This window comes from Salmo salar, chromosome ssa11 (genome assembly GCF_905237065.1).
Source record: "Salmo salar chromosome ssa11, Ssal_v3.1, whole genome shotgun sequence".
NCBI classification, from domain to species: Eukaryota; Metazoa; Chordata; class Actinopteri; order Salmoniformes; family Salmonidae; genus Salmo; species Salmo salar.
The window spans coordinates 76,512,930-76,539,467 of NC_059452.1; the positions used below are offsets into that span (position 1 = coordinate 76,512,930).

The following is a 26,538-nucleotide window of genomic DNA, read 5'->3' on the forward strand; positions in this document are numbered from 1 at the left end:
GAGATCCTTGATGAAAACCTGCTCCAGAGTGCTCAGGACCTCAGACTGCGGCGAAGGTTCACCATGCAACAAGACAACGACCGTAAGTACACAGCCAAGACAACGCAGGAGTGGCTTTGGGACAAGTCTCAATGTCATTGGATGACCCAGCCAGAGCCCAAACTTGAACCCGATCTAACATCTCTGGACAGACCTGAAAATAGCTGTGCAGCGATGCTCCCTATCCAACCTGACAGAGCTTGAGAGGATCTGCAGAGAAGAATGGGAGAAACTCCCCAAATACAGGTGTGCCACACTTGTAGCGTCATACCCAAGAAGACTCAAGGCTGTAATTGCTGCCAAACGTGCTTCAACAAAGTACTGAGTAAAGGGTCTGAATACTTATATAAATGCGATCCGTTTTTATTTAATAAATTAGCTAAAATTTCTACAAAACCAGTTTTTGCTTTGTAATTATGGAGTATTGTGTGTAGAAAATATAACTATTTAAATCAATTTTAGAATAAGGCTGTAACCTAACAAAATGTGGAAAAAGTCAAGGGGTCTTAATACTTTCCGAAGGCACTGTATGTCAACAATTATTCCTCCAAAGGACCATTCTATGGATTACATGTCATGAAAATCCCCAAAATCATAGTCTATTTTTTTTGTCCTGGTTTCATGAGGAATCACCCTTTGAAACCTTCAAAGTGTTTTTTTTATGGCATTGATGAAGGTTTAAACACATTCCATTTGCGTAAAGAGCCTCCCCTCCCGTTGTTGTGCTTTGAAACCAGTGAGGATTTGTGGAACAGTAAGCGGTGCCTTTACCGTAATGACAAAACTGTTAGCTTATCAGGTTAGCTCCCTGTGTTGTTCAGCCGATTTATGGATTGGTGTGCTACAGGGCAACTGACCTCACTATACACCCAGAGACTGGCCATGATGGCCAACCATCAGTTTCGCAGAGTTTGGACACAACAGACTGCTAGACTGAGAAAAATAAAAAAAATGTAAAATTGTGTAAAAGACTTCAATGCGATTGACTTCTGTTACTAATGGTCAATGCTTATTGTATTGGCCAATTATGACAAACAAGAGACTAACATGGCACTGACTATTGTGAAGTTCAAGATATCTTCATCTGCCAAACTTATATATATTCCAAAGAGATAATGTACATCACAGCAAAGCATCGGGCTAAAACAGTACACAACACCTACCGTTGCAGTTAAGCTGGACCCTCTATCAGGTAAGGCACACTTACCATTAAAGTCATTGCTCGGACAAACTGGGCAAAGCAATTTTTAAAACGCAGTCCTGTTCTCTGCAGTATTCCAAATCCATACCCACATTATTTTTCAGCTCGCTAAACATGTACTACCTAACTTGCAGTGTAGTGTTGGAGGTAATCATGGCGTTATTATAGGCTACTGCTGACAGCGCAGAGTTCACATAGGGCTGGGGTCAAGAGGTCAAAAGACTTGAGTATACAGGAAGTCACTGATCCAAGGAAAGTTGAGCGACAGATGGTCAACACATTGTCCAATACCCAGGGCCTCGGTCTATCCATAGCATAGTCTTCGAGGGTTTCAGTCTAACTGAGAAGCCACATGAGCGTCCCAAGCCAAGAGTTTGTAGAACATTGCAGTGTACACATGGAAAATATTGGATGGAGTGAAGCGATAGCGCTTAAAATGTAGAACTCAGGGTCCCAGAAGTCCTTGCAGGTAGCATTAGCTGATGTTGCTCTAAGGTTGTCCAGTGTTGCGATGACAGCCTTGGCTGGAAATGTAGTCTGGGGTGTGCGGGGCAGCGAGGTGTTCAGGCTTGAAGATGGGTCACGTCTCAAAGTACTTGTAGATGGCCGTGACGTAGGTCATCACACTCTGCCAGTCAGGCCTCTCTGTGTACACCATCTCTCCAATGTCCTGAGAGAGTGAGTCAGAGAGAGATAATATGGGTTGCAATACAAATGCGTAACACACTGCATAGTTTCTTTCGCTGCAAATTGTACGTGCAGAATATTCTCTGAGTAAGAGATGGTGAGGAATAAGCAAGCACCCCTCGTTTGGCCTAAGAGTAAGAAGTCACAAAACTTTCCACCAGAGAAAGATTGAGAGGTGTTCCTGCCTCTACTTAATATCTAAATGGTCATATAATTGTCAACACAGAGAGCATGTCTCTGTTGTTTTAATAGCAAATCTCCTCCCTCTGTCGTCTCTCTGGCGTGTGTATTGGGGAAAACAGAGGATCACCCACAGAGGCAACCCAGCCTGTCTCTTGTTAAGATGAAGTCAACTGGCCTTGGTGTGACACCGCTCCTAAATAAACTGGAGCTGCTCGCTATTGACATGAACACTTCTTTTAAGGCCTCACAGGCTACAGCCGGCCAAACTATGTGACGTTGGTGTGCATTGCTGCTGTAGGTGCAACTATATATCAGCCCCATCTTTCTGTTGCCCAGTCAAGCCTTACAAAGGGGAGGGAGTTACATGGAATGTCTCCCTCACCCTCCTCAAATAAAGCATCTCACTCATTTCCTGCTATGCTTTTAGTGGTAGTCAAATATCCTTTCGTTCAAATGGTGGAGCCGTCTTGGGTTCCTTTTAGCTCGGACACCTACCAACGTGGACTTGATCCCGACACTTTCCGCGGCCTGGAAAGCCAGTGTGAAATTCTGCTTCTGAAAGAAAAAGGAGAAAATAAACGTTTTTGATGAACGAACAACAAAGTGCGTACATGACACAAATTTCCAAACACTTGTAGGGGCGGCTTCCTGGACACAGCTTAAGCCTAGCTATGGACTATAAAGCAAGCTCAATGGAGAATCTCCAATGAAAATGCTTCTAAGTCCACGATTAGACTTAATCTGTGTCCAGGGACTCCACCATGACTGCCTTAGTTGACAGTGGGAGCCTCTCTCACCTTGTCCTGGCTGGAGAGCTCCAGGTAGGGGATGTGGGCAGGCAGGTAGGTGTGGAGAACAGCACAGAAGGCCAGCCCGTCATTCCAGCTACTGCTGAAGTTGGTGATGTCGATGTTCTGCAGAGAAGGAGCATAACAGTAAGGGATCAACAAAACCCCAGCCATAGGCTATCCTTATGTTTGACCATGTCATCCCAAACCACCAGCAACAACCGTAGATTACGCAAGCTGTGGTCTTTCAAGGGAAGTGGAAGAAGGAACATGTTTTAGCACACTAGTTACACTTCACACTGCCTTGCACTCGAGCGAGAGAGTTTGACTTCAACCTTCGCCACCCCCTTCTGCTTGCCCAATGAGCCCTGGTCAAAAGTAGTGCACGATATAGGGAATAGGGTGCCATTTGGGACGCAGGCCTTGCCTACAGCAAGGCAGCCCTCACATGTCTTCTAAGGGTCACAGGGAACCTGTGTCAGTCATCAGAGATGTTGCGTGTCAAGGGACATGGGGAGAAGAAAATGGCACAGATACCAGGGCACCATTACACAAGGGACACCGCAGTGTGGAGCATGGAAGAGGAAGGGGGTGCCTGCTTACTCTGCCAAGAGGTGTCACTGCTCTCTGTGGGACCCCAATTCACTGGCTCTCCGGGATCACAACACCCGTCTCACTGGTGTTAACCAGGACTACACATGCTGCAGACAAAGGCACTCTAGTCACTAACTATGGTGAGTCACACTGGTTGCATAGCTTTGCCAACTCGTCTTTTCCTCGGAAACCTTCCCCACACAAAAACCGGACTACTATTGAGAAAGGACTGTTAAAAACGCTGACATACTTAGAAACAAGGAACATAAAAATTAGGCATGTTTAAGGAATGCATTCTCTATGCATCCCCGTGCGTTACCAGAGGAGGATATGAATCAACGATGCATCAGAGTTCAAGCGACAGGAGGATCCCAGCAGAGATCATTAAAGTATAATCTGTGGAAAAACAGGGCTGAGCTACGGTAGGACAGGCTTGGCTGGTAGCAGTGTGTTTACAGTGAGCATGGCAGTGAGTGAGTCAACTGGCACAAAGCACTCCGAGCAGCAACAGAGCACAGGTAATGAGCACATTAACTATGGGCCTCATGAAAACAATGCCACATAGGCCTATATACCGTATATAAAAAAAGAGAACAAGAGAGAAGACTGTTTGTGGAGAGAAAATGTACGATTTAGAAGGGATCCAGGGGACCAATAGAAAACAAACTAAAGAGGCTATTTAGCATTGTAGCAAAGGCCTTGTCGTTCCATTTCCCAGACTGAACAGCTAAGAACTCGTGGGCAACTCCATAGGGCCCCCCCCCCCCCTAAAAAAAGAGAGGTTTATAGTCTCTGTTGTAGCACAAAATGCCCATTTGTGCCAACGTGCCCCAGCCCATGCCGTGCAGAGATTCAGCGAACGGGAGAGGGCAGAGGAAGGGCCGGGACGTCGGTGAAGTCTGGCACACTTCCTGGAGAGGGTAAAGCCTAACTGCTACCATGGTAACTACACAGGGCAGTCCTTAATGCTTCCTGGTGGGTAAACATCTTAAAAGCCTGGAAGGAGTAGGAAGGGGCTCTGATTGGAAACGAACAGGAAGGAAACACAGCGTTTACCGCCTGTGTTTGCAGCTATTGGAGAAAGCGCATAAGGCAATGGCCCTATTGATCAAAACAGAGTAACGGTAATGATCTTATATTCTTTCCTGCATCTAAACCGGTTGAGAAACCAAAGCATTGTCCTGGTACCTGGTATCCTTCAGTCTTCTTCTGGCACCACTTGAGCAGGGCGTTCCTCTTGGATCCCCCGTACTCCCTGGCCAGTGCAGACAGGGCGTCTTTTCTCCCCTCCCTATGGACACACAGAAGGAATGAAAGAGCACACTGACAGAAAGAAGGATCCTACACAAAGGGGCGTTTTACAGACAGACTAAAATACATTTTCTATGGAGATTCTCCATTGAGCCTAATTTTGTGTGTCCAGGAAACAGTCTCGTCGTGTCTCTTTCAGAAGATGATCTACAACACGTCGGGGGGACATTGAAAAACTAAAAAATGCAACGTGTTATCAGTCTTTCAGCCTATGTAACTATACTCTCCCAGACCCCTGCATTCACCAACTAGCATGTCAAGATGGTGAACAATAGAATCCTTCCATGAGATTGAATGACTCAGAGAGAGGGACAAGAGAGAGTGCGAGGGGAATACAGAGATGGAGCTCAGGAACGAAATGTGTCCTTTCAGTCGAGCCCCTCAGCCATTCAGAGCAGTGTGTGTTGTCAGCGGTCAATATATGGTTATCAGGTTACAGTCAATTAGATTTCCAGTCAACGCCTCCCAAATGACCTGGCATTTCCAGTTCGCCCCCTGCGTCCCTCTGTTAGACTGGACAATCAGTCTGTCACTTTGCTCATCTACTTATTTGTTCAGCCATGGGGACATGGGACACAGACGCACAAACAGATAGTGCCGCGCACGCCACACAGATACTGACGCACACAGATGGAGAGAGAGGGTGCATACCGTAAGCGCCCCCTTGTGGAGGGAGGGACTGAGGCGGTGGGGGAGGAGGCTGCGGGGGAGGAGGTGTTCTCTAAGGAAGACATGTCTCTCTTCAGCTCCTCACTGCTCCTGCGAGACACTGGGGACACAGGTCACTGTTTTAGTAGTAGCTTACCACAGTGTCATCAGTACCACAATCACATTACTTTAACTATCAAGCCGCAATCAGGTCACTTGGAGCACACAGGCACAGATTTATGTTACAGCCTGACACAGGTACATATGGTGGCGTAAACACACACCTGAGAGGGACTTGGAGGAGGAGTCCATGTTGGGGACCCTCTGAAGGGCAGAGGGGGTGCGGGTCCCAGAGGAGGCCCGGAACAGGTGATCTGCTGTTGGGGATGGAGAACACACACCAGTCCCTATTACTCTAAATGAACCCATAGGGGAACTAAGAGCCCTACCAGTAAAATAAGCTAACGACAGAGCCCAAGTTAAAACCTTCATTAATACCTGTTAATGCAAGCAGACTTTTTCCCGAAATACAAAAGCAGTGGGCTGCTTTTGTGCCAGGCTTCGTGGAAAAACAGTGTGAGCTGAGCTAGCAACGGTGGCTCTAAATTAGCGTGTGAACGGGGGGCTAAATCCACCGTGGCACACTCCCATTTCTCCTGGTCCGCAGCACAAATGGCACCCTATTAAATGCACTACTTTTGACCAGGGCCTATAGGGCTCTGGTCATTAAAGTGGTGCACTATACAGGGAATAGGATGCCATTTTCACCAAGCCCTGTTGTCTGGGCCTGTGGCCTCCCCACTGAGGGCTGCCTGCTATATGAACCTCATTTTAAAATTAAAGGGTCTGGGTCTGATGGGGGGGGCTTCTTCCATTATTACACCTGGCACTCATGATTGAGGTCAATCTCACAGTCCTGGTGGGTTGGAGTTATCCAATCCCCTACCATTCTGCTACACACTGCCCTACCGTTACAACCACCACTGTCCAAGCGATACATGGACCTCCTAGACGGCAGTCTTGTCTTGCGGGGTTCTTCGTCTGAGATGTCATGGCGCAGTGAGGAAACCTACTAAACTAGTTGAATGCCCTGACTAAGTGGAGAAGAGCATCTACTAAAATGACTAATGTCATGTGATTGCCCGAAATCGTAGTCGTATGTTCTTTCGACCAATCGAATTAGTCAAAATATTACAATTAGAATCTTTTATTAAAAATACCCTGTGTTTTAATGAAATCAACTATATGCATTGAGCTTGTCTGATGCTTTAAGCACACTGTTTGATGAAATAGAACACAAATGATTCAAGAGAGCCAGAGATCAAGATAACCAGAAGAAACAATTAAAAACGCACATGCTGGCTTTCGGAGATTCTGCCGTTACTCTCCTGAAGTTGCCGGAAATAGGCTAGAGGAGTCGGCAACCTTTCTCATATGGAATGCCAATTTATCTTACCATTTCTTCTGATCTCTGTGCCAGTTATGGTTTTCATATGAACATTTTCATGGAACAGTTCCATTTATAATAACTCTTCAAATTGCAATATCATTGTCATGTGGTTGATTAGAATTCTATCCAAATCTATATTAAAATGATAAACCTAAAAAGTAACTTTTATTGCCAACTATGTAAAACATGCCTACATAAAGCCAACAAATAAAAACATTGCAGCCACAGGTAGAAAATATCCTGATAAAAATAAACATCCTACAAATCACATTGGCTATGCATGGCCTGTCTGCAACCAACTTAAAACATTGTATCAACTATTAACTTGGGTCAGGCCCTGAAGCTGATTCCAGCAATCTTGCAACATAGTATAAAATATTATGTGCCCTCAGAGTTTCCTGCACCAGTGAGCTTGGGACAGACACAGCTGTAGGCTATTTGTGCTGTAGGCTATTCAGGTAGACATTTTCAAAAGTTGACACACCTATTCATTCAAGGGTTTTTCTTTATTTTGACTATTTTCTACATTGTAGAATAATAGTGAAGACATCAAAACTATGAAATAACACACATGGAATCATGTAGACAGCTTTGCACACTCTTGGAATTCTCTCAACCAGATTCATGAGGTAATCACCTAGAATGCATTTCAATTAACAGGTGCGCCTTGTTAAAAGTTAATTTGTGTAATTTCTTTCCTTCTTAATGCGTTTGAGCCAATCAGTTTTGTTGTGACAAGGTAGGGGTGGTATACAGAATATAGCCCTATTTGGTAAAAGACCAAGTCCATATTATGGCAAGAACAGCTCAAATAAGCAAAGAGAAACGACAGTCCATCATTACTTTAAGACCTGAAGGCCAGTCAATACGGAACATTTCAAGAACTTTGAAAGTTTCTTCAAGTGCAGTCGCAAAAACCATCAAGCGCTAGGATGAAACTGGCTCTCATGAGGACCGCCACAGGAAAGGAAGACCCAGAGTTACCTCTGCTGCAGAGGATACGTTTATTAGAGTTACCAGCCTCAGATTGCAGCCCAAATAAATGCTTCACAGAGTTCAAGTAACAGACACATCTCAACATCAACTGTTGAGACGAGAGAGTGAATCAGGCCTTCATGGTCGAATTACTGTAAAGAAACCACTACTAAAGGACACCAATAATAAGAAGAGACTTGCTTGGGCCAAGAAACACAAGCAATGGACATTAGACCGGTGGAAATCTGTCCTTTGGTCTGATGAGGGTAAATTTGAGATTTTTGGTTCCAACCGCCGTGTCTTTGTGAGACGATGAGTAGGTGAACAGACGATCTCCGCATGTGTGGTTCCCACTGTGAAGCATGGAGGAGGGGGTGTGATGTGGGGCTGCGTTGCTGGTGACACTGTCTGACTTATTTAGAATTCAAGGCACACTTAACCAGCATTGCTACCAAAGCATTCTGCAGTGATACGCCATCCCATCTGGTTTGCGCTGAGTGGGACTATCATTTGTTTTTCAACAGGACAATGACCCAACACACCTCCAGGCTGTGTAAGGGGTATTTGACCAAGGAGAGTGAGGTACTGCTGCATCAGATGACCTGGCCTCCACAATCACCCAACCTCATCCCAATTGAGATGGTTTGGAATGAGTTGGACCGCAGAGTGAAGGAAAAGCAGCCAACAAGTGCTCAGCCTATGTAGGAACTTCTTCAAGACTGTTGGAAAAGGCAAAGGGTGGCTACTTTGAAGAATCGCAAACATATTTTGATTTGTTTAACACTTTTTTGGTTACCACATGATTCCATGAGTGTTATTTCATAGTTTTGATGTCTTCACTGTTACTCTACAATGTAGAAAATAGTAAAAATAAAGAAAAACCCTTGAAATTAGTAGGTGAACAAACTTTTGACGGGTACTATATATTTGCTACTGCTCGACAAAAAAATAAATCTTGCTCGACCAACAGCCTACTGACCAAACAATCGACCAGTCGACTAATTGGAGTCATAACGGTTGTCCAACAGAATATAGTTAATATGAATGAAGACTGTTGTACCCACCTGGCATATTGAGGTCTGTGTAGCTGGACCTTTTATCCACCATGGAGGACAGGGGTTTGGGGGTCGACACAGTGTGCCTCTAACACAGCAACAGAGGAGAATTAGACACACACACACTAGCATTTACAGCAATATACTTCATTAATGAGGACAGCAGAGCTAAACTACTCAAAGTAATGAACTTCCTAATATTTTAGTCGCACCAAAGTGATTAAAAAAAAATATTATTAAAATACAATTTTTAAAAAGAGTGCAGTTGTTGAAAGCCCACGGGCTTATATGAAAACCACACCAAAGTGTAAAAAAAATTAAATAAAAGTCAACAAAACCTACTAATTATAAATTAATTGATCAGTAAACTTTGGGGTTTGTTAATTAAGGTGAAGAGTACCATCATTATGTAATGATGTTGGTGCTGAGTTTGAGCCACAGAGCAATAACGCTAGCCTGAGTGCCATCCATGTTGTTTGTGCTGTCATGCCAACTCCTCGTCACGCCAAACATTGTTGGCTTTGCAATGACAGAGACGGAGTTGGCAAGACAAAGGCTAAACAGATGGGACTAGGCTAGGATAACTCATGGTGTAGTGGAAGAGGATGTGGGTCACAGAGTTTACACTTTCAGTGTCTTGAGCCCGTTTCCTCTATTTCAGGGGCATTAAACTCATTTTGCCCCGGGGGCCGCATTGGGTCTTCAACGAGGTCCGGATGGCAGGACTGAAAATAGGTTAGATTTCCTCACCGTCAAAATTTGCACACAAAAAAAAAAAGTCCTCTATCCATCGTTTTTGGAATTTCCGATGCCCTCTGTCTAGCTTTCACTTCAGTGATTATTAGCGAGCTGGACAGTCAAGAAACTATAGGGTTTATTACCCAAAACTACCCGCGGGCCAGATGTTTGACCCCCCTGCACTGCTTTGTCCTCTCTGACTCACTACACTGCTCGTTCTATTCCAGGAGGCCTGCAATTACTGACTTGGCACAAATAATCAAACCAACGATGAAACACGACACAAATATAGAAAAGGAGACATCAGCCTAATAACTACCAAGTTTGACCTTAAATACATCAACATTCATTATTTTTAACATAACTTCTGAAAATAATTCTGAGGGACATGAGTCTATTAAGATTTTTCCTATGAGTTACTAAGAACTCCACAAACGTGCAGTTTGGATATCTGTGTAATATACACAGAGTGTACAAAACATTAGGAACACCTTCCTAACATTGAGCTTCACCCCCTTTTGCCCTCAGAACAGCCTCAATTCATCAAGGCATGGACTCTACAAGGTGTCGAAAGCATTCCACAAAGATGCTGGCCCATGTTGCCACAATGGTGTCAAGTTGGCTGGATGTCCTTTGGGTGGTGGATCATTCTTGATACACACGGGAAACTGTTGAGCGTGTAAAACTCAGCAGCGTTGCAGTTCTTGACACACTCAAGCTGGTGCGCCTGTCACCTACTTCCATACCCCATCCAAAAAGGTACAAATCTTTTGTCTTGCCCATTCACCATCTGAATGGCACACATATACATCAAGGCATAAAAATCCTTCTTTAACTGTCTCCTCCCCTTCATCTACACTGACTGAAGTGGACTTAACAAGTGACATCAATAAGGGATCATAGCTTTCACCTGGTCAGTCTATGTCATGGAAAGAGCAACTGTTCCTAGGGCTGAGGGGGTCATGACAGCCGGTGATTGTCATGCAAATAACTTCCGGGTAATTGACTGCCAATTAACATAAACATGTTTAGCATCTCCGGCTACCACACATAGCCGACAAGCCACTGCTGTGGACCTTTGGAACATCTACATTTTTAAAAAGTATAATAAATCTATTTATACTGAACAAAAATATAAACGTAGCAAGTGTTGGTCCCATGTTTCATGAGCTGAAATAAAAGATCCCACAAATGTGTTTACATCCCTGTTAGTGAACATTTCTCCTATGCCAAGAATCATATCAAGAAGCTCATTAAACAGCATGATCCTTACACAGGTGCACCTTGTGCAGGGGACAATAAATTAACAAACCCCATTGTGTCACACAACACAATGCCACAGATGTCTGAAGTTTTTAGGGAGCGTGCAATTGGCATGCTGACTGCCAGAGAATTTAATGTTAATTTCTCTACCATAAGCCGCCTTCAATGTCGTTTTAGAGAATTTGGCAGTACTTCCAATCGGCAGACCATGTGTAACCACGCCAGCCCAGGAACTCCACATCCGGCTTCTTCACCAGGTGGCTGGTCTTAGACGATACCACAGGACAGCTGATGTGTAACCTTTATTTAACTAGGCAAGTCAGTTAAGAACAAATTCTTATTTACAATGACAGCCTACCCCGGACAAACCCAGACGATGCTGGGCCAATTGTGCACCGCCCTACGGGACTCCCAATCATGGCCGGATATGATGGAGCCTGGGACTGCAGATGCAGTGCCTTAGACCGCTGCGCCACTCGGGAGCCTGATGAAACTGAGGAGTATTTCTGTCTGTAACAAAGCCCTTTTGTGGGGAAAAACTCATTCTGATTGGCTGGGCCTGGCTCCCCAGTGAGTGGGCCTGTCATGTGAAATCCATAGATTAATGCCTAATGAATTTATTTCAATTGACTGATTTCCTTATATTACATTTACATTACATTACATTATATGAACTGTAACTCAGTAAGATTGTTGAAATTGTTTCATGTTGCATTTATATTTTTGTTCAGTATAATATAGCCTACACAATCAAAATAAATCCATTATTTTAGGCAGGTCTAAAGAAACATTGATGTTTCTATTTCAGAAAGAACAGAATAGCATATTCAGAGTCGTCCTTATGTTAGGTCTTAACCTGGCTATGCCATATGTCAGTGGGCTACACTAGTTCACTTAAGCAGGTAAGATTTGCTTATAATTCCTGTGCATTATTTTATAGTAATAATACAATTGAACATAGCTGAATAAAATAGAAAGGATATTTCTCCCCAAACGATTTCCGAGGAAGTGCGCATATGCGGGTATTCTGTGTTGAGTGGTTAACAAAAGAAACATGTCCTCCTATATGATTCATTGAGTTATTCATGCAACTTCAGTTGTGATACAAACGTTAGGCTATATGTTTTGATCTCTAACACATTCTAAGGTTACATGAGACTACTCTCAAAGCAAGCACTCTGCTCTGTTTCTTGCGCAGGCTGCACACACTTCATCAGTCTCTCATTTAGAATATTTTAGAACGGCCCACAAAAATAAACACTTAACTAGGCTCTTTAGTCAATGGGCTCTCCAACCATGTTTCAGGGGTCCTAGGCCTATAGGCAATGTTTGGAGTTATTTGGCCACTTCAGTTGCGATACAAACCTTAGCAAAACATATATGCCACATGATGCATGAAACTAGGATTAAAAAAAGGTCGCAAAAAAATGCATGCGCTGTTTCTTGCCTGATTGTACACTCTGGGCATTATTCACAAGTGATTATATTCTCACCCATCAGACAATTCTCAATTTAATCTTGTCTTTACATACACTACATGGCCAAAGGTATGTGGACACCTGCTCGTCAAACATCTCATTCCAAAATCATGGGCATGAATATGGAGTTGGTCCCCCCTTTGCTGCTATAACAGCCTCCACTCTTTTGGGAAGGCTTTCCACTAGATGTTGGAACATTGCTGCAGGGACTTGCTTCCATTCAGCCACAAAAGCATTAGTGAGGTCGGGCACTGATGTTGGTCAATTAGGCCTGGCTCATTCACAGTCGGCTTTCCAATTCATTCCAAAGGTGCTCGATGGGTATTTGGTATTTTATTACGATCCCCGTTGCCTGTTGTAAAAGCAGCAGCTACTTTTCCTGGGGTTGAGGTCAGGGCTCTTTGCAGGCCAGTCAAGTTCTTCCAGACCGATCGACAAACCATTTCTGTATGAACCTTGCTTTGTGCACTGGGCCATTGTTATGCTGAAACAGGAAAGGGCCTTTCCAAAACTGTTGCCACAAAGTTGGAGGCAAAGAATCGTCTAGAATGTCAGTGTATGCTGCAGCGTTAAGATTTCCCTTCACTGGAACTAAGGAGCCTAGCCCAAACCATGAAAAACAGCCCCAGACCATTATTCCTCCTGCACCAAACTTTACAGTCGGCACTATGCATTCAGGCAGGTAGCGTTCTCCTGGCATCCACCAAATCTAGATTCAGCCATCGGACTGACAGATGGTGAAGTATGATTCATCACTCCAGAGAACACATTTCCACAGCTCCAAAGTCCAATGGTGGCAAGCTTTACACCACTCCAGCCGACACTTTGCATTGCGCATGGTGATTTTAGGCTTGTGTGCGGCTGCTCGGCCATTTCATGAAACTCCCGACAAACAGTTCTTGCACTGACATTGCATCCAGAGGCAGTTTGGATCTTGGTGGTGAGTGTTGCAACCGAAGACAGACAGTTGTTATGCGCTACACGCTTCAGCAGTCCCGTTCTGTGAGCTGGTGTAGCCTACCACTTCGTGGCTGAGCCGTTATTGCTCCTAGACGTTTCCACTTCATAATATCAGCACTTGCAGTTGACAGGGGCAGCTCTAGCAGGGCAGAAATTGGACCAACTGACTTGTTGGAAAGGTGGCAATCTATGATGGTGCCACGTTGAATGTCACTGAGCCCTTCAATACGGGCCATTCTACTGCCAATGTTTGTCTATTGAGATTGCATGGCTGTATGCTCGATTTTATACACCTGTTAATTCATAAATCTATGTCCACGTAGTGTATGTGTGATATATATATATATATATATATATATATATATATATATAAAATATATATATATATATATATATTTTGTTCATTTTCATGCCAGCCAGGTAGGTTACCCTGTCATAAAGCAAAGCAATGTGCTTAATATTAGGAAAGTTGAGAAACAAATATAGTAGGCCTAGCCTAAGCTGATGGAATCCTCTTTTTAATAGAGGCCATCAAAACTGTTCTCACGCAAATGCATAGCCTATAGAAATGTTGCGCAACATGGGCTTATAGGAACACTTCTTTAATTCCATTCATCAACCAGCTATGAGGAGCTGTCTCTCGCTGTGCAACAAACTTAGCCTGTAAAAGGAGTATGCCTAACTCAAGACACGCGGCTCTATTTCTGTGGAGACAGATCTATGGTGCCAATGATATCTAGAGCTTTCAGATGCTCTATTCCCCATAAAGTCAGACTTAGACTGGACTTGACACTCAGGGCCTTAGAATGAGCAAGGCTAACATAGCTGGCACTGGCAACCAACACAGGAGCTTAACTCAAACAACATGCTGCAGTGGTAGCACTGAAAGCCTGCCTTAATTCACTGACTGGTCTTGTGATGGTTAAAATGCCTCTGGGCCTGTTCTAACCAAAGGTTGGCCAAGACATTAAACTGAACCCATTAGAAGTTAAAATGTTAATGTTCAAGAATCACCCTTCCTCATTCTCCATCCAACCCGACTTGACACACAAACAACCTGTTTTGTCACATAAAGGTCATGTGTCACCTATTCAGAGCATAAATCCCAAGTTAACTTGAAGAGGACATCTTGACTATTAGGGTAGAAACCTTCAGGAAGTCCCATCAGGTCTTGCATAGGTCTGGAATTCTCAGTAGTTCTACAAAGACAGGGCTGAGGCAGGGGAACCACATGAAAGGAACGATAGAGGGGCTGACATCTAACAAACCAATCAGGATGGGGTTAGAGACCTACAGCTTCCTCCTTCTCAGAGGTGACCTGTGCTGCCTGGTGACCTGGTTCAGAATGCTGTTTATGGGCTACTGGTCTACCATCGGGTGTTTTTCTTACCTGTATGGGAGAGATAGCAGCAGCAGGTGGGGTTTTCAGAGGACTGGGGCTGAGGGGTGTACGGGCAACCATCGTGGTAACTGCTGGCACGGCTGCTGTGGGGGAGGTTGGGACAGGGCCTGCAGTGGAGGCGTTGTCAAAGTTTTTGATGAGGGTCTTAACGGTTGGAGAGGGCTCAGAGGAGGTAGAGGAGAGTCGGCTGAGACCCATGCCCTGCCTCAGGGCAGCTAGGTCCCTCTCAACAGCATTCATGTAGTTATACACTCTGCCCCTCTCTTCATCCTGCCTACAGAGACAGATAACAGATGGTCAATATCTTTGACACAGGGAGATTGGAACACACACACGCAACAACAAAGACCACATACTTCTTGAGCTCCTCCAGCTCTTTGCTCATCTTCTCGTTCTTCTCCTGTGTGTCCAGTAGGCGGCGCCGCAGGTCCCCGATCTCCTCCTGAGCCTCGGACTTGATGTCGTTGGCGATGACCACCGCCGTCTGAAGGTCGGCCTGGAACTGACGCCACTCTATAGACTCCTCCTGCAAGGGGAGGTGTGAACACAGAAATGGACACACATCACATGGGTCACTATGGGCCCTGGTCAAAAGTAGTGCACTATATAGGGAGTAGTGATGCAGCCATGGGCTAACACTAAGGGCCTTCACACCCATGTTTATTACAACTGTGTTAAATATCTTCATGTTATGTTCCATACCAGAGCAACATTTAACTCCCGCTTCCCCAAATTACCCGTAGCTTTCGATGCAGAATCTTGATCTCACGCTCCATGTCATGTTTTTGGTCCTGTAGTTTTTTTACGGAGTCTGAAAGAAAAATGATTAACCTGTTAGGGCTAGGGGGCAGTATTGACACGGCTGGATAAAAAAACTTATTTAAAACCGATTTAATCTGGTTACTACTCCTGCCCAGTAACTAGAATATGCATATAATAATTGGCTTTGGATAGAAAACACCCTAAAGTTTCTAAAACTGTTTGAATGGTGTCTGTGAGTATAACAGAACTCATATGGCAGGCCAAAACCTGAGAAGATTCCATGCAGGAAGTGGCCTGTCTGACAAGTTGTGTTTCATCTGGGCTCTTTTTATTGAAGATTTAGGATCTTTGCAATAACGTGACACTTCCTACGGCTCCCATAGGCTCTCAGAGCCCGGGAAAAAGCTGAAGGATATCGAGGCAGGCTCTGGCTGAAACACATTATCTCGTTTGGCAAGTGGCCGCTCAGAGTACTGTGGGCTTAGGCGCGTGCCCAAGTCGACCAAATGCTTTATTTTCTTTCCTCTGTTTACCTAAATGCAGATTCCCGGTCGGAATATTATCGCCTTTTTACGAGAAAAATGGCATAAAAATGGATTTTAAACAGCGGTTCACATGCTTCGAAGTACGGTAATGGAATATTTAGAATTTTTTTGTCACGAATTGCGCCATGCTCGTCACCCTTATTTACCCTTTCGGATAGTGTCTTGAACGCACGAACAAAACGCCGCTGTTTGGATATAACTATGGATTATTTTGAACCAAACCAACATTTGTTATTGAAGTAGAAGTCCTGGGAGTGCATTCTGACGAAGACAGCAAAGGTAATAACATTTTTCTTATAGTAAATGCGACTTTTCTGAGTGCTAAACTTGCTGGGTGTCTAAATAGCTAGCCCTGTGATGCCGGGCTATCTACTGAGAATATTGCAAAATGTGCTTTCACCGAAAAGCTATTTTAAAAATCGGACATATCGAGTGCATAGAGGAGTTCTGTATCTATAATTCTTAAAATAATTGTTATACTTTTTGTGAACGTTTATCGTGAGTAATTTAGTAAATTCACTGGCAGTGTTCGGTGGGAATGCTAGTCACATGCTAGTCACATGCTAATGGAAAAAGCTGGTTTTTGATATAAATATGAACTTGATTGAACAAAACATGCATGTATTGTATAACATAATGTCCTAGGGTTGTCATCTGATGAAGATCAAAGGTTAGTGCTGCATTTAGCTGTGGTTTGGGTTTATGTGACATTATATGCTAGCTTGAAAAATGGGTGTCTGATTATTTCTGGCTGGGTACTCTGCTGACATAATCTAATGTTTTGCTTTCGTTGTAAAGCCTTTTTGAAATCGGACAGTGTGGTTAGATTAATGAGAGTCTTGTCTTTAAAATGCTGTAAAATAGTCATATGTTTGAAAAATGGAAGTTTTTGCATTTCTAAGGTTTTTGAATAACGCGCCACGGGATTACACTGGCTGTTACGTAGGTGGGACGATTTGGTGCCACCTATCCTAGAGAGGTTAAATGAATGGAGATGGGATAAACTGGCTTACTTGGCTGTGTTATAATGGTCCCACGTCCCCACCTTGTGGTCACACATCAGGTTTCCCCCTAGTCCATTTACCTGAGAGCTACCACATCCCAAATAGCACCCTATTCCCTAAATTGTTCACAAATTTTGACCAGAACCCTGTTGGCCTTGGTCAAAAGTAGTGCACTACAAACGGAATAGGGTAGGGTGCCATTTGGGGATGTAACCTAGCATCCATCCACCACTCACTCTCCAGGTCTGTGATCATGAGGTTGTCGTGGAGTTTGAGGGCTCGGTGTTGCTCCACCTCGTCCTCCAGCTCAAAGATGGTCTCCTTCATGTCCGAGACCTCTGTGTCCCTCTCCTCCAGCTCAGAACACTGCTGGGCCAGGGCCCGCTTCTGCTCAGCCAACTGCTTCTGCACCTCGCCACGGAACGCACGGAAGTCCTCCTCCAGCTGACGGGAGAATGGGAGACACATAGATGTATGTGTGAGCACACGTGTCATAAACATACAAAGATATGAACTGGGAGAAATACTAACACTCAAAAAATATCCCGGACTGATGGAGAATCTGAATGGAAAGCATTTTAACTATGAGAATGTGTGACCTTGCGGATGTCGTCCTGTAGCTTGGCGGCCTCGTTGTGGGTGTGGTCCAGGTCCTCCTGCAGCTGAACAGACTCGGCCTCTGCCCTCTCCTTGTCCCTCCTCTCGCTCTCTAGCAGGTGGCGGATGTCCGTCTTGTCCCCGGCGTTGTGGATGGAGTAGAGCTCAGCCACCCTCTGCCTCTCCTGCTCCAGCTGGAATCTGCACCGAGCCAGCTCCGCCTGCTCCCCCCCAGCCGCCTCCCTCATGGCCTCCAGCTCTGCGGCCGCCATCGCTCTTTCCCTGCGCTCCATGTCAGCCTGCCGCTCTGCCATGTGCACCCGCTCCTTCAGCGCTGAGATGAGGCCCTGGGCCTCGGCGTTGTCCTGCTCGGCCATTTTCAGCGCCCCGCTCAGGTGCTGCTGCACCCCCAGAAGCTGCTCCCTCTCGAAGTGGGCACCCTGTGTCAGGTCCACGTAGCGGCGCTCCAGTTCCAGGTAGCGGCCGCTCTTAGTGTCCTCCTCGTCGGCCGGGGCGTACGCCACACGGTGCTCGTCCAGCAGGCCCCGGAAGTAGTCCATCTGCCGGCAGTAAAGCTCCAGCCGGTCGCCCTGCTGGCACAGGGAATCCACCAGGATGGTCCGCTCCTCACCCAGTCGCTCGTTCTCTGTGCTTAGTTCCTGGGTGATCTGCTGCAGGTCAGCCAACTCCTGTAGTGTGGCCTGGAGCTCCTCAGAGGTGCAGTGCTGGTTCTCCTCCATCTGATGAATACGCTCCGTTAGACAGGCCACCGACACCTCGCTGGTGTTGCCACTGCTTCCTCTACGGGAGCACTCGCCGTGACTCGGTGGCCCGCCCTCTGACTCGGAGGAGGAGCCACAGGCAGAGGCAGAACCTGAGGGGGCATCCAGGGCATCATCGCTGGAGGTGATTGGCTGGTAGGCTTCGCTGCATTCGCTGTCAGCCGCCTCAGGGGAAATGGCTCGCCGGGGGTCAAGAAGGTCTTCAGTAGAGCCGCGGGCAGAGCAGTGTGGGGAGACCTCCTGTAAAAAAGAGGCCCGTGGGCACCCTCCATCTCCATCACTGCCATCGCGGGCTGGGGGAAGTTCTGAGTTAAAGCAGTGGGCTTGCAGGGTCTTTAGAGGGCTGTCCAGCCTCTGCTCCAGGGAGAAACCCAGGGCGTTGAGCCGGTCCTTCAGCATGCGGTTCTCACTCTTCAGCATGTTCAGCTCTCCGCGGATCCCCTGGTTCTGGTCCTGTAGCAAGAGCAGAGTGGATTCCACATCTGCAGAGATGAGCGGAGTAGGGGCTTCCTTCTCCTGGTCCTGTGGAGGCTTAGCCTCAGCAGTCTCCTCTCCCTCGCCTTCTTCTCTGGCTCTGCTCCCCCCACCCTCTTCCTCCTCCTCGGGCAGGCCTAGCTGGACACGGATGCCCCGGAGCTCTGTGCGCAGGTGGAGGATCTCCACGTCTTTGCTCTTGGCCAGGCCCAGCAGGTCCTTCACCCTGCACTCCAGGACCGTCTTGTTGCTGAGCTGCCCGTTCGACTTGGACTTGCTCATTCGGGACTCAGACTCAGTCACAGTCCGGCAGCGGACTCTCTTGGGCGGTGACAAGGCATCGGAGGGTCCGGAGAGCTTCCTGCTGGTGGTGCAAGTTCTGGAGCGTTCCCGCAGGCCCTCCCGGGATGAACCAAGCTCCTTCACCATGGAGGAGGTCCCACGCTTGCCTGAGGAGTACAATACAGTACATTTTGAAGGTCAAGTAGTTGGCATTTTTATATGGGTCAGAGCTAATCACAAACAGAGCATAGTCTAAGTAGCTCTATGTGTTGATGATGTACCTGAGTTGGTCTTTGTCTTGCCCTCTGGGTTGCTGGTACCTGTAGTGGAGGAGTTTGAAGAGTGGGCAGAGCTAGTCTTCTTCGTCTTGGGAATAGTGCTGCTCCCAGCAGAGGCTCCACTGCCTACTGTTGTTACTGATGGCAGGTCATCATTGCTCTTCGCCTGGCCAAAGAGAAACATGACAGTTATCATACCAGCTATTGGACCTATAAAGATAAAAGGGGCTTCCATGGTTGTCGTTGCAGTATGAAGCCAGTGCTCACTTTTGCCTTCTGCATTTGTACCTTAGATAGTGGCGCGGTGGCAGAGGTCTTGGCTGTATTCTTGCCGGCTGTGCCCATGGTGGTGGTGGCGCCCTCAGGCTTGACTTTCTCAACGGTCTGGGCCTTGGTGACTGTGGCTTTGGAGACGCCTGCCACTGGCCTGGTTGCTTTCCTCATACTTGGCTCTCGGTTTCTCGGACATTTACAGCGCAGTCTGTGTGGAACAAAAACACACAAGCATGCAGGATGAGTTAATAACAGGACGATGTGGTAACATGCATGTATCAGAGGGTTTCTTGTTTCTCAGAGGAAAAACGATGTCATATTTTTGCACCATAATTAACCTCAGTCAACAACCTCTTACAGCTAATATAAATACTAAAGAACAAGACTGACAAACGCTTAGCCTAAAAACTACAAGTGTTACAGGATGCAGCCCCTCTAAATACTAGTTTGTAAATCCTTAGTTTTAAATCTATTGCAAGAACACTCAATTAGCCTAGATTGCCTTTTAAAAATCCAGTAAATTACCTGATGCCTGTGGTAGTAGTTTTCTTGGGAGAAGTCATGGTCTGTGATCTAGAGGCTAGGTATTAGCTAAGGAGTTGCTGTCTAATCTGGAGTAGAGAATAAATGACTACAATTCTCCCGTGCTGCGGTCTATTTATGTTCAAACGCCAGCCAGCACTACCTCCTTCTCAGACACAAACACAGACCACATGGTGAGAACGGTCATTGGATGCAGGTTTGAAAGCACACAAAGCAAAGCGTGTGATTGGACGTCTCAAGCGTGTAGCTAGCTGCCTCTCTCATCACATCATCATGAGGCGGTTGAACTGCGGCAGCAGTAACTGTGGTCTGGGCAGGCCGACTGGGCCTTGCCTTAAAAAGGCATGAGGAGCTTGTGTGTGCAGGCCTATAACGGTGCCCAGACAATGAGAAAAATCACTCACTTTAGTCATAACATTTCACTTTCAGTACAGTAGCTGGCCTTTGCAAGTATTCTACTACATGTTGACCTACGTCTGAGATGGCGACCCTCTTCTTCTTGAAGACTGATTATTCAAATTGAACAGGCTACTCACCATCACCTAGAATGAATCACATACTGCCTGCCTGATGAAGTCTAAGTCCCCCATTCACAGGTCAGTCGATTTATATAACAAGATAAATCTTGACCATTATGAACACTACTAAACATTTCCTCTCCCCAGCCCCCTTGTCTTTGAACTTGACCCGTTTGTACTGCAGACAAAACAAGGACGTCTGGAGACACACCGGACGTCTGGAGACACACCGGACAGACAAAACAAGGACGTCTGGAGACACACCGGACGTCTGGAGACACACCGGACAGACAAAACAAGGACGTCTGGAGACACACCGGACAGACAAAACAAGGACGTCTGGAGACACACCGGACGTCTGGAGACACACCGGACAGACAAAACAAGGACGTCTGGAGACACCGAACAAGGACGTCTGGAGACACACCGGACGTCTGGAGACAACACGGACGTCTGGAGACACACCGGACGTCTGGAGACACACCGGACGTCTGGAGACACACCGGACAGACAAAACAAGGACGTCTGGAGACACACCGGACGTCTGGAGACACACCGGACGTCTGGAGACACACCGGACGTCTGGAGACACACCGGACGTCTGGAGACACACCGGACGTCTGGAGACACACCGGACAGACAAAACAAGAACGTCTGGAGACACACCGGACAGACAAAACAAGGACGTCTGGAGACACACCGGACAGACAAAACAAGGACGTCTGGAGACACACCGGACAGACAAAACAAGGACGTCTGGAGACACACCGGACAGACAAAACAAGGACGTCTGGAGACACACCGGACGTCTGGAGACACACCGGACAGACAAAACAAGGACGTCTGGAGACACACCTGAGACAGCAGCCCACCAACATGGATCACTGGCTGTGATGGGGCATCCAGTAACAGGGAAAATCCTTATAGCGCATCATGTTGAAACAAGAGGCTAGTAGATGTCAACACCACCCTGAGTCAGACAGTTTCTAGAAAGGCTTACTTACCCAACAACACCAGTCAGACACAGAATGAGTGGCAGTGGTGAACAAATGACCTAATCTAGATCCTTCTGTAGAGTGAAGCATTATGCTCAATTATTTACAACCACTACCAGAAGAATTTTGCCATTTAAAAAATAAATAAAATGAATAACAAATACATAGGCCTAGCCTAAAATACAGTAAATAAACATAGTCTGGCCATGGTGAGCTTTATGATATTAGTACCAGGGGGTCAGGGTAGACATTCTTCCCTGAACATGGACCGGACAATAGCAGACTACGAAATCCTAACATAACCTAGCTGGAATTCTGGACTTCAAGAGGAGAGGGGGATGGGACGACATGGTAATAGCCACTAGCAGCTAGAGGTTTTCCACCAACTCTTAACTCAGCGGTGTGTGAGAATAGGATATACTCCCTCATTTAGTCTCTCTCACACACACACACACACACACACACACACACGGAATTTCAAATGGTAGGGCAGTCAGTCAGCAGATGTATTTCTGTTGTTTCAAGTCCACATGTTAAAAAAAAATAAAAAATGGGCGAAGCTATTTAAAGGAGAAACATAAAAATGTGACCGATCTGAAATAGCCTATAATTTAAAGCTTTCATAATGCACTCTTAGCCTACAACTCAAATCAGTTGCCTATGATTAAAATCTAATTTGATGCTAATGCAATCAGTGGACAGGCCAAGGGCGAGCCAGTCTAATGATAGAGTCTAACCTTGAGTGAGCCAGCCACTGACTGGGTAAAAGTCAGCTGAGCTTAGTCTTGAGTCTTTGGAACCCCACTGAGCATGGCTTACTCAACTCAAATTGTATTTGTCACATGCGCCGAATACAACAGGTGTAGACCTTACCGTGAAATGCTTACTTACAAGCAATGCAGTTCCAAGAAATAAGGAAATATTTACAAAATAAACTAAAGTAAAAAATAAAGTAACAATAAAATGACATAACAATGAGGCTATATACAGTACTGGTACCGAGTCAATGTTCGGGAGTACAGGTTAGTCGAGGTCATTTGTACATGTAGGTATGGTTAAAGTGACTACTGTAATTTCCTATTGACCTAATTAAAGACAATACTAAATCAGACCAGATAGATACTGGAGGAAGTGAGCAAGGACTATGCATAGTATGGTTTGTACTAGGCCTATAGAGATTGGTGCTGCTGAGGCTGGAGAACGGACAGACTTTCGACACAATCACCAGGAAACAATGCTGATAACTAGAGAGTAGATATAGAGGTGTAGAGGACAAAGGGTTGTATGGGGGGAAATTGTTGATCTGTGGAGCAGGAAGGAAATTGGAGATCAGCTGAATGGTACAATCATGTTGGTTGATGACTACCAGTTAGACTAAAGTGAGCATTGTTTGAGTACGACTCGGGACTCTCACACAGGACAGTAACAACTGCTGGTAACACTGCTGAATCCCACAAATGAACCTCAAATCAATATGTGCCATGTTTTCAAAACACTGCCGTCTTCTAAGAGGCCATCTGCACCATTATTTACAGCACCAGACGGCTCCTGACAGGTACCCTATCATATCAAGAACACCCGAGTTGAGCATCACAGAAGAGGAATGCATAAGGAATGCTGTCACAAAACCCAGAACATGATTCACTGTCCATGCTTATATAGAGAATAGGCCTACATTTGCTCCTCCACAATATATTTAAGCTGCACTCTTTCAATGTATAAACTGAGAGAGAATAAAATCATACATTAGATAGGCAATAGAGAGACTAGCCTCAAATTCCTCATCTTGCTCCTAAAACCATGCCCTATAAGAGTGCTGCCTGGCCAGCCTGGACTCAGACTAGACGTAACATTGTAAATGTAAATATGTGACACGTTTCAGGAAACTAGGCATATGGCGCACGTCATTACTTCACAGGAGAGGCATTTGCGTGTAAACATGTATTTTTTTAATCAAATAGCATTTGTTTTTGGCAGAAATGCCTTCTTGAACATGTGAACTTGCATGTGCTTTAATAACAAACTTGTACTCCATCCATAAATACAAATAAAGTTGTTCAATTATGAGCCTAGTTGGTTTAGCCATGGAAAAAGACAGGAACTTTCCCGCTAGCCATGATTGGCTGAGATAATGGATGGGCTGGACCTGCCGGGAGATGAGTTTGGATTGGTCTACCATGTAGGATGCTTCTGTCTATAGCGAGAGCTGCTCAGTATGTGTTAATAGTCCTATCTACTGCACTGTTTTTGAAATATACAACGTTAGCCATTGAGAACTACAAAAAAAGTTTTGCTACCTTTCTCAACAACATTGATGCCCTGAATTTAGCAGGCACTATCGACAGATCAGTTGGAAAAACTTTCTGCACACACCACGGTCAGTGTGAACCGGAGTGACTTGACAACACTGGCCAAACATGTAGCTACAAACAAAACAAATGGTTCCAGTCTGCCATCCATGTATTCGGGTAGGAGTCTAGCTACATTTTCAGATAATATACATTTCTAATTTTGTCAAAAAGTCATTTTCTTTTCAAGTTTAATGCATACTGTTCGCTAGTTAGCGAATGTTAGCTTGTTAGCAAACATTACGTGCATGATCTGTGCAGTGATATTATTTGAGTCAGAAATTAATTTGTATTGCTAGTTACAGCCTAATGTTAGCTAGCTGACAATGAACCTAGTTGGTTAGCTCTTTAGCTACCTGCAGATTCATACTACAGCTATGACAATGTTTGTATTGATAGTAGGAGGAGTTTGGATGACACCAGTTCATTGCTTAGCTAGCTAGCTACATGTCTAAACAAAAGACTCCACTTTGTCAGATGATTACATGACCCATCAAATTAGCCAGGTGTGTCTGGGGGTGATTACAGCTATCTATTGTATTTCATGAACATGTGTACATGTCTAGACAATAGTGACCCGTCCACTTAGCTAGATGGTTATAGCATTTCGTCCACATGACCTATTAATTTAGATAAGTGTGTCAGGTATGCATCTAATAATTAAAATATTTATCTGGACACTTTCTGTTTTTGATATTGTTACTATGGAAATATGCAAGTAACCATTTCACTGTACTGTTTACACCTTCTGTTTCCTGTGCATGTGACAAATAAACATCTTATTTGATATAGTGTGTGTTTACAGTAACAGTAATGTGAAGAACAACATGACCTGCACCAACATCAGATTAGGATATAGGCCAAGGACTAGATAACGTGTATTTTTTACTTTATCCTTATTCTAGGCTACTACTTTTAGTCTTGAAATATTTGGTTGTTTACTAAACTACTCACTCTGTTTAGCACATGGCCTCATGTGTATCCTTAAAGAGATAGGTGGGACTAAGGTTTAAGAGGGTGTGAATTATGCTGAATGGGTGTGGACAAAGAAGAGCTCTCCAGTAGGTGTGCTGGGCCATTTCATCAAAAGTGGGGTTACAAGTTTATCAACTTTCAAAGCAAAATTATTTTCCCCATTGTTCCTCAACTGCTGTGTATGATTCAGCATCTTCTAGTTCGGAGTCTACTTTTATCCAATGTAAAAAATAGATAAAAAAATAAAGTCAAATTTTGCAAAATAACACCGAATCGAGGCGGTCGGTCACAAATGAGTATGATATATTATGTTTAGTATGGTTACATTAGACATATGGTTACGTTACTTAAGGCAAAAACGAAGGTTGGTTGGCGTATAATGGACCGCAACACACAAGTCACTGGCAGTGCACTCACGGACAAGATATATTGGGTAAAACTGAGATGAAGTTGTCATAAAATACAACTGAATAAAGAAAACAAAAAAACATCTGTCATTATAACGTTATGCCATTCGAAACTACTGGAGCTGACAGAGCCAACGACGTTATAGCTATAAAACACTGAGTAATTTGTTAAGCGTCCCAACTGGAAATTATGACAGCTAACGTTAGCTCCTCAAGCAACGTTAGTTAACTAGCTGACTTAGCTAACGTTAGCTAGTTGACGAAATCAAAGAGAGCAAAGACAAAAGGTAATTTGTTTTCTATTAGGTTAGTTAGTTAATTAACGTTAGTTAGCTAGATACTTGTGGTGTATCGTTTCGATACTGTTACATTGTAGCTAGCTAATTATCAGAGACGCTGCTGGCTCGATTAAGTTAACTAGCTAGCTAATAACCTAGCTACATTAGAATAAAAAATTAAAAAACGTCCAACCCATTTTACCTGGAATTCGTTCGTTCACACCAGCGATAATCGGTTTGAAGTTACAATGTCCAAATATTGGTAATTTCATGCACTCCATCCCCGGCGTCCCACCCTAGCCTCTTTCTCTTCTCTTTGACAGGACGCCGACACAGCACCGAGGTAATCATTACGCGGATTGTGTTGTCAAACGAAGGCGTTTACTTCAAACTGAAGACGCAAACGAGAGTTTCTATTGGACAAATGAAGGTAGGTCCCGCCTCGCTTCCTTCCATTAGCTCTGTTTGCTTCCGTTTGGTTCTTAAAACTGTACACTGTTTTGTTTATTTGGATCCCCATTCGCTTTTGCAGAAGCAGCAGCTAACGTTACTCTTCCTAGGGACCGTAATGAATAAACCCTGGTCCCTAGAGCACCGTAGTAGACTGATTACGGCTTCTAATTGTGAGATGTCGCCTGACAGATTCCTCCCTGTCCTTTTTGGTTGGTCGCTGAAATTATACAAAGTGGGTGCCAGCCAGAGCCA

General features: G+C 45.0%; 1 protein-coding gene across 5 annotated transcripts; it reads right to left on the minus strand.

Annotated features, from left to right (window-relative positions):
* Window positions 1-1,035: 1,035 nt before the first annotated feature.
* LOC106563144 (cytospin-A) lies at window positions 1,036-26,217 on the minus strand. 5 transcript variants are annotated; one of them, XM_045689936.1, is made up of 15 exons: window positions 26,036-26,217; window positions 19,785-19,977; window positions 19,500-19,662; window positions 17,683-19,385; window positions 17,320-17,527; window positions 15,510-15,583; window positions 15,129-15,298; window positions 14,761-15,046; window positions 8,941-9,019; window positions 5,736-5,825; window positions 5,455-5,572; window positions 4,681-4,783; window positions 2,908-3,024; window positions 2,606-2,665; window positions 1,036-1,910 (listed from the first exon to the last, which is right to left on the minus strand). In XM_045689936.1, exons 2-15 carry the CDS (start codon window positions 19,938-19,940, stop codon window positions 1,821-1,823), a joined length of 3,417 nt encoding a protein of 1,138 aa, XP_045545892.1. In that variant the 5' UTR covers window positions 19,941-19,977; window positions 26,036-26,217; the 3' UTR covers window positions 1,036-1,820. The 5 variants fall into 5 exon arrangements, 3 of the variants coding, with proteins under 3 accessions (XP_045545892.1, XP_045545891.1, XP_045545893.1); XM_045689935.1 differs by having other exon boundaries at window positions 5,736-5,828; XR_006757637.1 differs by lacking the exons at window positions 1,036-1,910; window positions 2,606-2,665; window positions 2,908-3,024; window positions 4,681-4,783 and having other exon boundaries at window positions 5,736-5,828; window positions 8,941-9,017.
* Between the last annotated feature and the right edge of the window lie 321 nt (window positions 26,218-26,538).

Bases quoted from the DNA above. Each gene is read 5' to 3' on its own strand.
- LOC106563144 (XM_045689935.1), bottom strand. From the start codon at position 19,940: ATGAGGAAAGCAACCAGGCCAGTGGCAGGCGTCTCCAAAGCCACAGTC. The intron at 19,663-19,784 runs GTACAAATGCAG...CTCTTTGGCCAG, and splicing joins CCACCGCGCCACTATCTAAG to GCGAAGAGCAATGATGACCT. The intron at 19,386-19,499 runs GTACATCATCAA...TGTACTCCTCAG, and splicing joins CAAGACAAAGACCAACTCAG to GCAAGCGTGGGACCTCCTCC.